The sequence below is a fragment of the Neovison vison genome, chromosome 10, assembly GCF_020171115.1.
Source record: "Neovison vison isolate M4711 chromosome 10, ASM_NN_V1, whole genome shotgun sequence".
In the NCBI taxonomy this organism is placed as follows: Eukaryota; Metazoa; Chordata; class Mammalia; order Carnivora; family Mustelidae; genus Neogale; species Neogale vison.
In genome coordinates, this window is record NC_058100.1 from 72,576,263 (window position 1) to 72,591,369 (window position 15,107).

General features: G+C 38.9%; 1 protein-coding gene across 7 annotated transcripts in view; it reads left to right on the forward strand.

Annotated features, from left to right (window-relative positions):
- Window positions 1-15,107, forward strand: part of ZC3H11A (zinc finger CCCH-type containing 11A) — a 43,010-nt gene that overhangs the window by 5,934 nt on the left and 21,969 nt on the right. For 6 of the 7 annotated variants that reach the window (XM_044267657.1, XM_044267659.1, XM_044267661.1 and 3 more), the window contains 3 exons: window positions 27-1,525; window positions 10,044-10,242; window positions 11,362-11,481. In XM_044267657.1, coding sequence (XP_044123592.1) covers window positions 10,189-10,242; window positions 11,362-11,481 — 174 coding nt within the window. In that variant the 5' untranslated portion in view covers window positions 27-1,525; window positions 10,044-10,188. The remainder of the gene's footprint in view (window positions 1-26; window positions 1,526-10,043; window positions 10,243-11,361; window positions 11,482-15,107) is intronic. The other variant, XM_044267662.1, reaches the window with a different exon arrangement.

A 15,107-nucleotide genomic window follows, 5' to 3' on the forward strand; every position in this document is an offset into this window, starting at 1 on the left:
CCAATTTTTCCTTTTTTTCATTTTAGATTTGGGGATATTCCCTGCCCAAAAATTTCCTGGAAAATTGACTAGTATTAAGTGTGAGTAAAAGGTGTCCACTTTTTTTTAAGTTTCGATTTTAGTTTTGTCTTGGATAGTATTTGGCAAGATTTAGCCTAGAAATTATGTAGTATTTATTACATGAGAATCAAAATTGCTTTGTTACGGGGCTGGTTTCAAAATTTAGAACTCATTTCTATGTATCAAAATCGTTTTTTGTTTTTGTTTTTTGGGTTTTTTGTTTTTTGGTTTTCTTTTTTTTTTTAATTCTTAAATGGTAAATGTACCATTGTGAAATGAAATTTCAACTCCAAAAGTTTACCCTTTTACTAACTGGAGTAAATGAATAATTACAAAGTCTTTAGTTGAGCCATCACTTGTGGGGGGAAAAAAAAAAAAAAGAAAAAGAAACCAGGCTGCATAAGCAAGCCTTTTGCAGGGCCAATATTGAATGTCATGCCAGTGACACTGGAAGAAAAAGTCTTCCCTTAGATAGAAGCTTTCTGTATTTTGACAGCGCCAGTTCAGGATGGCTATAATGCTGCTCTGCCTTCTACAGCTTGCTGCACCACTCTGTAGTTACTCGATAACTATACGTTTCTATCTTTTTTGGTTAAACACTCCCTGAAGATGATAAATATGATAATGATGTACGTACATCCGTATTATACACATTGATTCATGTGTAAGGCTTTCCCTTCATGTTTATTCTGTGGGCTGGGCAAAATTTAGTGTAACCTACCGATACACGTCATGATACTTTGGTATAAGAGTAAGTTCACTATTTTTATAATGAACCCAAATCTGAAGGCTTTTGTAGTGTGTTTTAAAAGGGAAAACTTACCCAGATGTTTTATTTCTACACATTTGTGTATATGTGTGTGTGTGTGTATAAGCCAGTTAGTATATATGTATATGTATATTATATACATAAAACACTTTATATTTTTTCATACAAGTATGTATGCTTTTATTATACAGATAATAAAGATGGGGGAAGGTTTCTGTTTTTTTCTTAATAGGTGAAGAAATCTTGAAGACCAGAAATTGGATCTTATTGAATTTTGGTGTTCTTTTTCTTTTTTCTTTTTCTTCTTTCTTTTTAAATTCTATTGTTCGGCTATGGAAGATGGATTTTTTTTTTTTTCCCAATAATCCTTTGACTCTGAAGTTCATCTTTAAATGAACTCTGTTTTTGTTGGTTTTTATTTTTGTTTTTGTTTTTGAGGAGATAACTAAGCCTAGCTGTCTCCAGTCTGACAAAGGTTATTCGAACGGACTTAATCTCCCAGTAGTTGGGAGATGTTTTAAAAACACGTCCTGTGTTTGAATTGTGGCTGAGAGGTTTCCTTGGCAATGTGAGGAGGAAAATTCTTTCTGCCCCATTATTATTAATTCATGGATTGAGTGTTGGTTCGACCTACAGGCGTAATAGATTGGAACTCAGTGAAGACACAGAGGTTCCTGTTGAGAGCAACCAGCTAATGTAAGTGCGGGAATGGGTTTTTTCTCATTAAAGGAGTGAATATTTTTGTAATTTTAAGGTATAATTTTCCTGAATCAAGGAAAGGAATCATTGACAAGCTCTTTTTTTCTTGTAATTACTTACAAGCTTTTGGTTTAGGGATGGAAGCATTTCCTTCCCCTCCCCCTTTTTTTGATAGTACATGCACAAAAAAGGGAAAAGCAGTATACCAAGGTGGAATCTCCCTGTGATTGCATTTCTTCCTAGGAGAGCACTGTCCGTGTCATGGCATAGTTCCATATCCGTGCACAGAGTTGTGCCTCATTTGTTGTGTTTAATGACAAGATGTTACTGCTTTATATGGAAGTGCTATAGTTTAATATATATCTCATTGATAGACATTTGGCGTTTTGCCATTAAAAATAAAAATAGCACATATTCAGTAACAGCCCTTTGTGAGCGGTTTCCCTAGAACCAGTTCTCAGATGTAAATTTGTAGAATTAAAATTCTGGAAAGAGGTGTACCAGTTTTCTAATTGATGATGTCTTTTTTGATTTGTAAAAGTCCTCGATATATCTTTTTAGTAAAAATACTAATATTTGGTCATGTTGCTAATCCTTTGCTATATAACTGTTTTTCATTTTATGTCAAAATCTATCAATTTTACTACGATTCTTAACTATGGTTTCATGATAGGAAAAGTTTTTTTCAATCTGAGCTTATTTTAAAAAAAAAACCTATATAATGTTTTTTGCAGTACTTGGATGGTTATATTTTTTATATTAAAAATGCAGGCTAGGACTACCCTATGACCCAGCATTCATGCTACTATCCAAAGAACACACATATACTAATTCAAAGGGTTATGGGCACCCGATGTTCATTGCAGTATTATCTATAATAGCCAAATTATGGGAAACAGCCCAAGTGTTATATATATATATGTGTGTGTGTGTGTATATGTATACACACACACACACACACACAAACAGTATACAATTAGCTGTAAGAAAGAATTAAATCTTGCCATTTGCAATGACATGGATGGAGCTAGAGTATAATGCTAAGCAAAGAGTCAGAGAAAGATACCATATGATTTCACTCATAACATGGAATTTAAGAAGCAGAACAAGCAAAGGGGGAAACGAGAGAGAGAGAGAGAGAGAAGCAAACCAAGAAACAGACTCAACTCTAGAGAACAAGCTGATGGTTACCAGAGGGGAGGTGGGTGGGATGATGAATGAAATAGGTGATGGGGATTAAGGAGTGGGGAGCGCACTTGCGTTGAGCACCGGGTGTGGTATGGAAGTGTGGAATCACTCTTGTACACCTGAAACTTAATACTAAACTGTTTGTTAACTAACTGGAATTTAAATAAAAACTTTAAAATGTAATCTAGGTATTGTTATATGGCATTGCCTATTGCCTCTCCTTCCCACGAGTATGTATGGTCAATAAAGGTGTCAGATATTGCTTTCCTTTTTGCTGAGCACAGTTACTCAGAATCTTTTTTTTTTTTTTTTTGAAAGAGAGAGAGAGAGATTGAGAGAGAGAACATGAGTGGGGTGGAGGGGAGGGAGAAACAGACTCCCCGTTGAGCAGGAAGCCCAGTGCAGGACTTGATTCCAGAACCCTAGGATCATGACCTGAGACGAAGGCAGATGCTTAACCAACTGAGCCACCTTATGCACTCCCAGAATCTTAGTACAGTGCTTTGGTTAGTGAGCCAAAAAGCCTCTTTGCCATCTTTGCTTTTATTACCTTGGAACCTCTTTGTAGGAAGTAGAAATTTTTTTTTTTTCAAATGGGAGGCCAGTTTTTTGTTGTTAATTTCAAATGCTACTTTTTTCACAAATCACATTTGTGGGCTTGCTTAAATTCTGTGGCTCTTGCACTCATTTGAAAATACTACACTTAAATGATATATTTCACATCCCTTATAATATCAAGGAGAGTGAGGTCCTTCTAAATTTTTTTTTTAAGATTTTATTTATTTATTTGACAGATCACAAATAGGCAGAAAGGCAGGTAGAGGGCTGGGGGAGGGGGGGAAGCAGGCTCCCTGCTGAGCAGAGAGCCCATGTGGGGCTCTATCCCAGGACCCTGGGATCATGACCTGAGCTGAAGGCAGAGGCTTAACACATTGAGCCATCCAGGTGCCCCACTTATAAAATTTTTCCTTATCTTTCTTGGTTATTCAAGATGATTTTACAGTCCATCACTTTCCAATAATAAACTATTATCACTTGATGTGATTATTTGGAGAAGTAAACTGCTTTAAGCCTCTGCTCCATTCTTTCTTCATTATCCAGATCTTCAGTGCCTTAGTAGTGTCATAGTTTTTCAGTTTTTTTTAGTGTAGGTTTGTATACTTCGTTTTCTTCCTATATATTTTATAGCTTTATTGTGAATGGGACTTTGTTACCAAGCTAGCACATAGGAAATTTACCAATTTTTTTTAAAAAGATTTTATTTATTTATTTGACAGAGAGAGATCACAAGTAGGCAGAGAGGCAGGCAGAGAGAGAGAGAGGAGGAAGCAGGCTCCCTGCTGAGCAGAGAGCCCGATGCGGGACTCTATCCCAGGACCCCGAGATCATGACCCGAGCCGAAGGCAGCGGCTTAATCCACTGAGCCACCCAGGTTAAAAATACCTTATTTTATTTTTTAGATTTTATTTACTTGACAGACAGAGATCACAAGTAGGCAGAGAGGCAGGCAGAGAGAGAAGGAAGCAGGCTCCCCCACAGAGTAGAGAGCCCGATGCAGAGCTCAATCCCAGGACCCCGGGACCATGACCTGAGCTGAAAGCAGAGGTTTTAACCCACTGAGCCACCCAGGCGCCCCCAAAATGCCTTATTTTAATTATGTTTTGTTGATTGCTGCATTTGCTAGTTTGCAAGCATATAATCTGCAGATACTAAATTTTTTTTTGCCGCCTTCTTTCTAGTCTTTATACATTTCCTTAACTCATGTACTAGACTCTGAATGTTGGATAATGGAGACAACAAGGGCTCCTTTTTTGTCCAGAATGAGGTCACTTCCATTGTTTACCATATTGCTTGTGCTCATGTTTTCTGTTCTTTCTTTCTTTCTTTCTTTCTTTCTTTCTTTGTGTGTGTGTGTGTGTGTGTGTGTGTGTGTGCGCGCGCTCATGTTTTCTGATGATTGAGTGCATGTATGCCAGAGAGGTCACTTGTAATTTACTGAGTTTTTATCAGAACTGTATGCTGCATTTTTACCTTTTTTAAATGCTATTTTTAAATCCTTTTTTAAAATCATGTCTTCTTGGCTCCATAGCTCAGGGGTGAGAGCACTGGTCTTGTAAAACCATGTTTTCTTTTTTGGAACTTTAAGATACCTGGGGAATCTGGGTTGCTCAGTTGGTTAACATCTGCCTTCGACTTAGGTCATGATCTTGAGGTCCTGGGATGAAGCCCCATGTCACGTTCAATGTGGAGTCTGTTTCTCCCTCTCCCTATACCCCTCCCCCTGCTCATGCTTGCTGTCTCTGTCTCTATCATAGAAATAAAATCTTTAAAAAAAAAAAAAATTTTAAGATACCAGAGTTTTTCTTTTTATCCCCCTTTACTCATTACATTTATGAATAATGAATTTTTTTTTAATGTTAAATCACTCTTAGTCCTGGAATAAATGTTTTTTGATTATGTGATCTGATTTTTTTTTAAATATAGTGTGGTTTGATTTGCTTTATTTTGGATTTATCAGCTGTGTCCCAAATAAGATATCCAAAGCAGTTGTTTTAAAACTTTTTAAAAAGCAGTGAAATAGTGGAAGTGAAGTTCTTCTTCTCAACCTAGTATACTCCCTTAAGTAGTTTTTACGTGAAGTATGTATGGAGTATATATACTATGGAGTATAGATGATATACTTTTTGAGACTTTATGTCTAAAACTTCTTGCAAATCCTGAGATACTGAAACATAATTTGAAAGGCCGAATCTAAGGGCATAATCTTCCCTTTAAATTCTGGTATGTAGATTTTGTCTTTTGGCATGTAGAGAGTCAGGTGATATTAGATGTCAAGTCCGATTTTCTGTTATTTAGTCTACTTTTTCCTAGAAATCTGTATGATTCTATCTTTATGCATTGGAATTCAAAATTCTCAGCATATCTCTGGTATAGTAAAGATGTCTTTATTTTATTTTATTTTATTTTAAAGCAATCTGTACACCCAACATGGGACTTGAACTGACAACCCTGAAATCAGGAGTTGCATGCTCGACTGACTAAGCCAGCCAGGCACCCCAGCAGAGATGTCTTACAAGAAATTTCCTGCCTGGCATTCAATGAACTCCTTTTGTTTTTGTTTTTTAAGATTTTATTTATTTATTTGTCTGAGACAACAGGCAGAGGGAGAAAGAGTCTCCCTGCTGAGCAAGGAGCCGGATGCAGGACTCTGTCCCAGGACTCTGGGATCATGACCCAAGTCGAAGGCAGGTGCTTAACCCACTGAGCCACCCAAGCATCCCTGATGAACCCCCTTTTAATTTAATGACTAAAGTTTATTCAGTTTAGGGAAATTCTGTTATTTTATTATTATCTCTATCAATTTCATTCCTTTTAGAATTTCCATTGTATAGAAATTAAGTCTCCTGGAATCATTTCCATCTTCTATACCTTTTCTCTTGTGTTGGTATCTTTCAGCATTCTGAGAGATATCCTGACAGTATCTTAAAATTCAGTTTTAGTGTTTTCCATCAGTTTATTGTGCTTTTACTTGTATTGAAATCTCTCTTGGGTGGCTTAGTCAGTTAAGCAATTGACTCTTGATTTCCGCTCAGGTCATGATCTCAGAATCCTGGGATCCAGCCCTGCATTGGGCTTACCGCCCAACAGGGCATCTGCTTTTCTCTCTCCCCATCTTCCTCTGCCCCTCCCACTGCACACACACACATGCTCTATCTCTCAAGTAATTTTTTAAAAAAAAAATCTCTTGGGGGAAGCAAGAAATTTGAGTTTTCTTATTTTTTGAACTTCCTTTTGTTTCCAGTCTTTTTCGTAATGATATATTCATTTGTATCAAGCTGTATTCTTTTGGGGTGGGGAAGGGCAGAGGAAGAGGGAGAGAAAATCTTAAGCAGGCTCCACACCCGGTGTGGTACCCAATATCGAGCTTGATCTCACAACCCTGAGATCCTGACCTGAACTGAAATTGAGTCATAGGCTTAACCAACTGAACCACTCAGGACCCCTCAGGTTGTATCCTTTAAAGCTTACTGAGAACATGACAGTTTAAAGGAATTTCTCCTTTTTCCTATATTAATTTAGGGGTGGGATTGGAGAGGGCCATTTGCTCATCTTGGCTTCCCTACTTTTGCTATTGAAAAGTATTCATATTTTCTTGGCATCACGAATACTTTTGTTTTAACTTTTAAAGTTAAGAAATTTATCAGTATGGGGGGCACCCGGGTGGCTCAGTCAGTTAAGCAGCTAGCTGTCATTGGCTCAGACTGTGATCTCGGCGTCCTGGGATCAAGCTCTGCATTGGGCTCCCTGCTCAGCTGCGAGCCCGCTTCTCCTCCTTCTCCTCCTTCTCTCTCTGTCTCAAATAAAGTCCTTTAAAAAACATCTATCAGGGGTCACCTGGGTGGCTCAGTGGTTTAAAGCCTCTGCCTTCAGCTCAGGTCGTGATCCCAGGGTCCTGGGATCGAGCCCTACATCGGGCTCTCTGCTCAGCAGGGAGCCTGCTTCCTCCTCTCTCTCTGCCTGCCTCTCTGCCTACTTGTGATCTCTGTCTGTCAAATAAATAAATAAATAAATAAAATCTTAAGAAAAACCACATCTATCAGTATGCATCTAGGTTTTGAATTGCAAACTTAAGGTAGTAGTGATTACTGTCAACCTTTTTCCTTTTTTTAAAAATCTCTGGGGAAAGGTATTTTGGCCATTTTCTTGAATAGCAGTTACATTCTCTCCCCCACCCCAAAAGAAAGATAACAGAAGTTCAGTGTTTAAAACAGATACATGAAGTAACTTCTGTTGAAACATTAGTAAGGCAGTGTCCATCTGCTCAGCATTCAGTCTTCATGCTCTACTTCTGAGGGATTTTTTCAGAGCCTAATTTTTTTTTAAGGCAAAACAACAACAAACCCTAATATGCAATTCATACTGTTTTATTGCCATTTCATAAGTAACATTTTGATTAGTAGGTTGGGGATTCCTGAAACAGCAACAGTTTGAAAGTCTTTGGGATATTGTTTTCAAGATTGAAATTGATCAGGCCATCTGAGTGGCTCAATTGGTTATACAACTGCCTTTGGCCCAGTCTTGACCTGGGGTCCTGGGATCAATCCCTACATGGGGCTCCCTGCTAGCAGGGGGCCTGCTTCTCCCTCTCCCTCTGCTGCTCCTGCTTGCTCTCTGTCAAATAAATAAATAAAAGAAACTGATCCCTAACCTTTTTTTTAATGTCTTTTCTAAAATATTTTTCTATTGTAAAACTTTTTCATTCTCCTCTCAATAATACTTTTACTTTTTTGTGTATGTGTCATTGTAATTATTTGAATATCCTTTAGAGACTTGAGGCAACTTTTATGTTTGGGGGGGCATTTGGGGTCTTTTTTTTTTTTTTTTTTGAGGCAGTTTATTTAATTACCTTTTGGTGTACCCACCATTACAGAACTCATTCCTTGTGTTTGGGGTCAGAGAAATCATATTTGTGGATCAGTGGCGTGCTATTAAAGGTCCAGTCATTGTCCCATTCTGTAGTGGATCAGTGATTGGCAAGCCAGTTAAGGCAGACTTAAATTCTTTATTATATATATGTTGCCTTGTATTAGAAAATCAAATGCTTAGCCAAGCATAAAACAAAATAATAAATAGCCACCTACAATCCTACCAACCACTCAAGCAGTAACTGTTGCTAACATTTTGGTCTTATTCTTCCAAACCCTCTTGCTTCATTTTTACCCCCATTTAGTGGTGCCAGTGGTCAGGATTTTGGCTATTCTAAAAGGAATTTGCAATTCCCTAATGACATAGGATGTTGAGTATCTTTTCATATGTTCATTTACCATCTGTGTGTCGTCTTAGATGAGGTGTCTATGTCTGTCTTCTGCCTATTCTTTAATTGAGTTGTTTTCTTGTTGAGTTTTAAGTGTTCTTTGTATATTTTGGATACCAGTCCTTTATGAATTATGTATTTTGCAAAGATTTTTCTCCCAGTCTGTGATTTGTCTTTTAATTCTCTTAATAATGCTTCCACAGATACCTTACCAGAAGCTCCTTTAGTGTCAGATTTTCTGGTAGTAGTTTTTTCTAGGCTTTTTCTGTTGAGTGCCTCAGAAGTCTTCTAGCCTCTACTGGTGACCTGATTTCAAAGCTGCTTCCACATTTTTAGATATTTTTTTCAGCTACACCTCATTTCCTGGTACCAAAATTTGTAATACGCTGCATATTTTCACATTGCTTGGGTGTACCATGATTTTTTAAAACAGACCCCAGTTTTCTGAACGTTTAGATGTCTAGATGTGCTTTCATTATTAGAAGCGAAGTGGTAGTGAACTTTTTGTGTATTACTACCTTGCATATTGGTTGAGTATTTACCTCAAAATAAGTTCTAGAAATAAAATTGTATGTCAGAGGGTATTGCAGATTTTAAAGGTTGTAGTATGTGTTTAATGGCAGACTCTTAATTCCTGTCCTAGGTTGCTGACTTCAAGGCTGGTTTTTATTGTGGCCGCCTTTTCTTGGATTCAGATTATTAATTCGTGGGAGATATGTTTGACTTTGATTTAATTGATTTCAAGTTGTAGATCAGTGTTTCTGAAACCTGGTCTTCTGATGTATGAGTCTGCAGAAACCCTTTCCACATTCGGATATATGCTCTTACCGTGTGTTTTTACTTTTATAGAAGCTTTCTGGAACACTTCAGTGTGGGGCCTGGGTGTGGCAAGGGCTGAGGGTGGGTGGGGTCAGTTGTTTTTTTGTAAGCACTGCCTTACTGGAAGAATCCAGTGACCACTTCTTGTTGTGATTGGTGTGCAATTACATACCTTGGCCATCTTCATTACATAGGCTAATTTTAGGGTAATTGTTTCAGTTACTCTAGTGAGGCCATTTTTCCTACCTATTTATAATTACATACCTTCGGAATAAAAATGCTTGTAAAAATACTGGGACTTCTGTCAGATGAAAAATATCTAAGTTTGTGTGGATTGTAGATTTAGCAAATACCCTTTGTAAAACAATGCTTAAGTCCCCTTCGTGACCTAAAATGGTAGATTGTTTATGGAGTTAGGGCTTATTTAATCTTATGCTGAAGCCATGTAACAAGCTCCATAGAGAATACAAAAGAAGGGCATAGGTGTCCTTAACAAAAGTTTTACATTATAAATGAGAATGTATAATGTTCACATAAGAATAAAATGTTAATCAGGGTTCATAAAGCTCTAAGTAGGCAAGCATAATACAATTAAAATTTGGTTTTAACAATGTGCTTTAAGTTGAGATGATTTATAGGAAGAAGTTGAAAGAATTTATCTGAAATACTTTAATTCGTGTCTCCTCATTTTAGGATTGCATTTTAAAGACGATTTCTCTGATTGAGTTGTCTTTTGGAAGACTAAACCCATTTCAAGAGGACTTGGAGCTGGTCCTCGCCTTGAGGAAGCAGTGGCTTGTTTTCAAGAAGCCATTTCTGATATAAGGATCTACTCAGCATGCCTAATCAAGGAGAAGACTGCTATTTTTTTTTCTATTCTACATGTACCAAAGTAAGAATTGGCACCTTTAAAATCAGTTCTTTTCTGTAATTTCTCTATTAAGATCTGATAATATTTTCCCAGTATACTAAGTGTTCATGTTTTGTTTTGTTCAGCCATTTATTATCTGCTACAGTTTTCTTAGTAGAGAATAGTACTCCTAGGAGAATTCATTATTCATCTTTTTTTCCTCTTCATTTATGTTCTTCATGTTCTACAAAAGTGAGAAAGTCCACAGCATATAGTCATCATTCACTGTTCTCTTACTGGTAATAATCATCTATTCATAATTAATAATTACCTATTAATAATTGCCCCTGTTCAGGGTGCATTTGATTTGAATTAGGAGTACTTTGGCCTGGCTTGTAAACTTTGGTTTTATTTACTTGTATTAAATGAATGGGTGGGTTGTATTGTACTTCTAGAAACTGTCGTGGGTTGAATTTGACTTTTTTCTTCAGATTTCCTGCTGAATAATAAAGCCATTCTTCTAAATATGCTTTTGTAGCATTTTTGCTTTTTCTGTCAAAACTTCCTGTTTTTCTGCTTGATCTTTTGCAGCTCCTTTCAGATCTGTCCACTCTTCTGTTCCTTTGGGACTAATTCTACACCTGTATATATTGTTAGAAAAACTTCTGAAATAGCTCAGGGCTATGTTTAAAATGATCAGTTTTGAGCAAAGCTTTGAGCATATATAGCATTGTGTTTCAGATACTGTTGTTGTAGAAGTACATAATGAAGCATGGAATTATTCTTAAAGCCTCATCTCTTTGTGATTTTCCATCAAAAGCTAGTTACACAAGTCAAGATGTATGAAATGGTTTTGAACTATAAATACATTTTTAAAGAGTACCACTTAAAATACTCCCACTTATCTTTTTCAGCCCCGTTTCTGCTCATGTCACTTTATGTTGTGAAATCAAATGAAGGAAACTGTCAAGGAATAGGTCATAGGAAATTATAAATTTGTTGACCTCAGATTGTTCTTATCTTCCATCTCTGTTTTCTACCTTGCCTGTCTTTCCTTACTCCTTTTTGTTTGTCTGGATTCCAGGACACTGTTAGGGTGCACACTTTACCTAGGGTCTGTTTTGGTACCACAGTTCTTTTCTGTATTCTTTCCATTTACAGGGTGACAGCTGTCCCTTCCGTCACTGTGAAGCTGCGCTAGGAAATGAAACTGTTTGCACATTATGGCAAGAGGGGCGCTGTTTTCGACAGGTGTGCAGGTTTCGGCACATGGAGATTGACGTAAGTTTTCAGTTTGTGTTATAATAAAAAGCCTGGTATTGTGATGGGCCAATAAAAAATACAGGGAGAAAGGGGCACCTGGGCGGCTCAGTCAGTTAAGATCTGGCTCTTGATTTGGGCTTAGGTCATGATCTCAGGGTTGTGAGATCAGTCCCCATGTTGTACTCTGCACTGGGCATGGAGCCTGCTTAAGAAATGAGACCTCATATATAATGTACAGATTAAAATTTTTTTAATGATGTAATGAAATTTCTGTTATGCTCACTTACTATCTTGATATTTTGGAGCATGAGTTGGTATCATTCTGGGAGCCAGTTCGGTAATATATCTGAAATGTAAAAATGATATGTGTGTCTTTGGGGAATATTTCTATTTCTCCATTTATTTTATTTTTTTTTAAGATTTTATTTATTTATATGATAGAGATCACAAGTAGGCAGAGAGGCAGGCAGAGAGACGGGGCCGGGGGGGAAGCAGGCTCCCTGCTGAGCAGAGAGCTGGATGCAGGGCTCAATCCCAGGACCCTGGGATCATGACCTGAGCCGAAGGCAGAGGCTTTAACCCACTGAGCCACCCAGGCGCCCCTCTCCATTTATTTTAAACAGTCTCAGAGAAAACCCGCAAGTACATTATAAAACATTTTTCTAAGCCACTTGGGAGTAAACTGACATTCCCTGTCACTCCCAGATTATGTTCATGAATATTTCCTACAAGCAAGGACATTCTCCTGGATAACTGTAATATAGCCATCAAAATTAGGAAGTTAACACGGATAGTTTACCTTCATGTAAACCTCAGAACCCGTTCAGGTTTTGCCACTGGACCAGTTACATCCTTGACTGCAGATGGAGCAAGTCCAGAATGGAGTGTCAAATATAGTTGGCATTGCTCTCTCATTCTCCTTCATTCTTAAACAGTTGCTCAGTGTTTCTTTACTTTTCATTCGCTTTGACACTTCTGGTAGTTCTAGGCCAGTTATTTTGTAGGATGTCCTTCAATTTGGGTTTCTCTGGTATTTCCTCATTACTCAGCTCAAGTTATGTACCACTGGAAGGAATATCATAATTCCTCTCAGTGCACACTATTAGGTTGCACAGACATACAGTTTCATTATCCCATTACTGGTGGTGGTAACTTGGATCACTTTTTTAAGGTGGTTTGTACCAAATTAGTTGTCTGTAAAGGTTTTTTCTTTGTAACTAATACACATTTTGTGGAGAGGTACTTTGAGACCTTGCTCTCCCATTTCTCACCAGATTTTCAGAACTCATGGTTTCCTCTTTTATTCAGTGTGTTGTACTCCATTACTATCATTTTTAATCCACACTTGCCCACATCTGACCCACATTTGCCCAGTAACAGCTGTTCAAGCTGCTTTTGTGTCCTTCTGATGTTTTCTTCATTTCTTGAACACCTTAGTGCATTCTGGCCTGACAAGATTTTTCAGGCTTATCCTATATTTTTCCTCCTCCTGTCCTGGAATTAGTCATTTCTCTAAGGAGCCCTGGATCCTTTTAGTAAAGAATGGTACATATAGAAATAAGATTTGGGCAGCTCCTGGAGTCTCACTGCTTCCAGGCCTGTGGTGGACAGAACAAGAATGTATAAATGGATTTACATACACATATTTCCATCACCATTTATTCTTTATGTCTGTGTATTGAAAGTCATGAGTTCACATAAATGGCACTGCAGGTTTTAATCTAGGCTTCTCTTTTTTTTTTTTTTAAGATTTTATTTATTTATTTGACAGAGAGAGATCACAAGCAGGTGGAGAGGCAGGAAGAGAGAGAGGAGGAAGCAGGTTCCCTGCTGAGCAGAGAGCCCGATGCGGGCCTTGATCCCAGGACCCTGAGATCATGACCTGAGCCGAAGGCAGCGACTAAGCCACCCAGGCGCCCTAGGCTTCTCTTTTTTCCATACTTGTACCTTTCTTCTCCAAAAGTGAGAAACTTGTCCTTAAGAACACTGGTTTTATCGGTCTCCTTGTTGGGTAAGCCAGTACCGTTCCCAGCCTCTTCCTTCCCCTCAGGCTTGACATCACACACGAGGCTGCTGTCCTACAGGGACATCTTTCTCACCTTGTTTTGGTTCCAGTGACCCTGTACCAGGCCTCTGTCCTTGCTCCACGATAAGCACCTCGTCCTCACCATGTGAGGACAAACATCCTACTCTTGACTCCTCTCCACATGAATGCCCTTTTCACACCTTTGGATGCCGTTACTGGGTGTGTGGCAGCCCTCCCACGTGAGATGCTTACTTTCCTCACCCTGCTTATGTTCCAGCTCTGTGCCAGGTCCCCACTTGGGAAGACCCTGCCTGCCTTAACGCCGCTTAGTCATTGTTGTCCATTCTAGGCTCACCCTCCATAAATACACACTCCTCATCCTACACGGGGATTTCTTCTGCACAGAAGCCTTCCTCACCCTGCTCAAGCTCCAGCACGATCCTACGCAGATGCCCTCCCAAGCCCTCCTTAATTCTGATGCTCTAGGCCACCTCAGCCTCGTCACATGGTGCCTTCCTCATTCAGTCAGGCTCTAACACTCTGGTCTGGGCCATGTGCCCTTCCCTCTCCCAGCAAGAGCCTACCTCTCATTCTCAGCCTCACCTAATGCCCTCGGACTAAACTGAGGGAGGCGGGGAAGGAAGGAAGAGACTGACTCTGCAGTTTGAGGCTTGGGCTCATAGAGCTACTCCATGTGGGCTCCAGATTTATGGCCTTTTAGCTGCATTCTGTGCTGCCAGTCTTCCAAAGAGCAGGGAATTCACTGAATAAATTCAGAGAAATACTGTGCAGCTTTTGAAAATGCACACTGTTATACTGCCAGCGGAATCTAAATTAACAGCTCCCTAAAGGGTATGTCAGGGTCTTTGAGAACATCCACATTGAGAGATTCCTTGGAATCTCCTGGGACTCAGCATATAGTTACGTTCATGGCTAAGCTTTTTATTACAGTGAGGGGCTCCCGGGTGGCACAGTCGGTTTAGCATCTGACTCTTGATTTTGGGTCATGTCGTGATCTCAGGGTCATAAGATTGAGCCCCATGTCTGGCTCCAAGCTCAGCAGGGAGTCTGCTTGAGATTCTCTCTCTCTCTCCTACTTGTGCTCTCTCTCTCCCTCTCTCTAAAATAAATAAATCTTCAAAAATTTTATTACAGTGATGGAGAGATAACATTGATCATAAGAGAGAAAAAGACGTAGAGTGTGAAGGAATCCATGCGTGCATTGCTTTTGTGATCTCCCTCCCACGAACAGAGCACACACACTTCCCCCAGGGATAAAAATGCAGCACTATGTGTGGGATGTTTCTGCCTAAGGAAGCCTAGTAGAGACTCAGACATCCAAGGTTTTTAATGGGGCTTGTCACGTAAGCACCCTCTACCTATCACATAGTGAAACTAGACTTGAAGAAGGATGGCACATGTTCAGCATAAGACATCTTCCTTGCGCAGTCTAGGCACTGTAATCAGCTGACTGACTAGGAACATCTTAAGGGTCAGCTTTGCAAGCAAGGTATCTAAGGGAGCAGTCTTAGGGCTGCTGGGTTCACTCTTTTGTGCACAGACTTACTTGGCTACATTTTTCAAAATACTGTATGCTTTCCCTACCTTTGTTTCATCT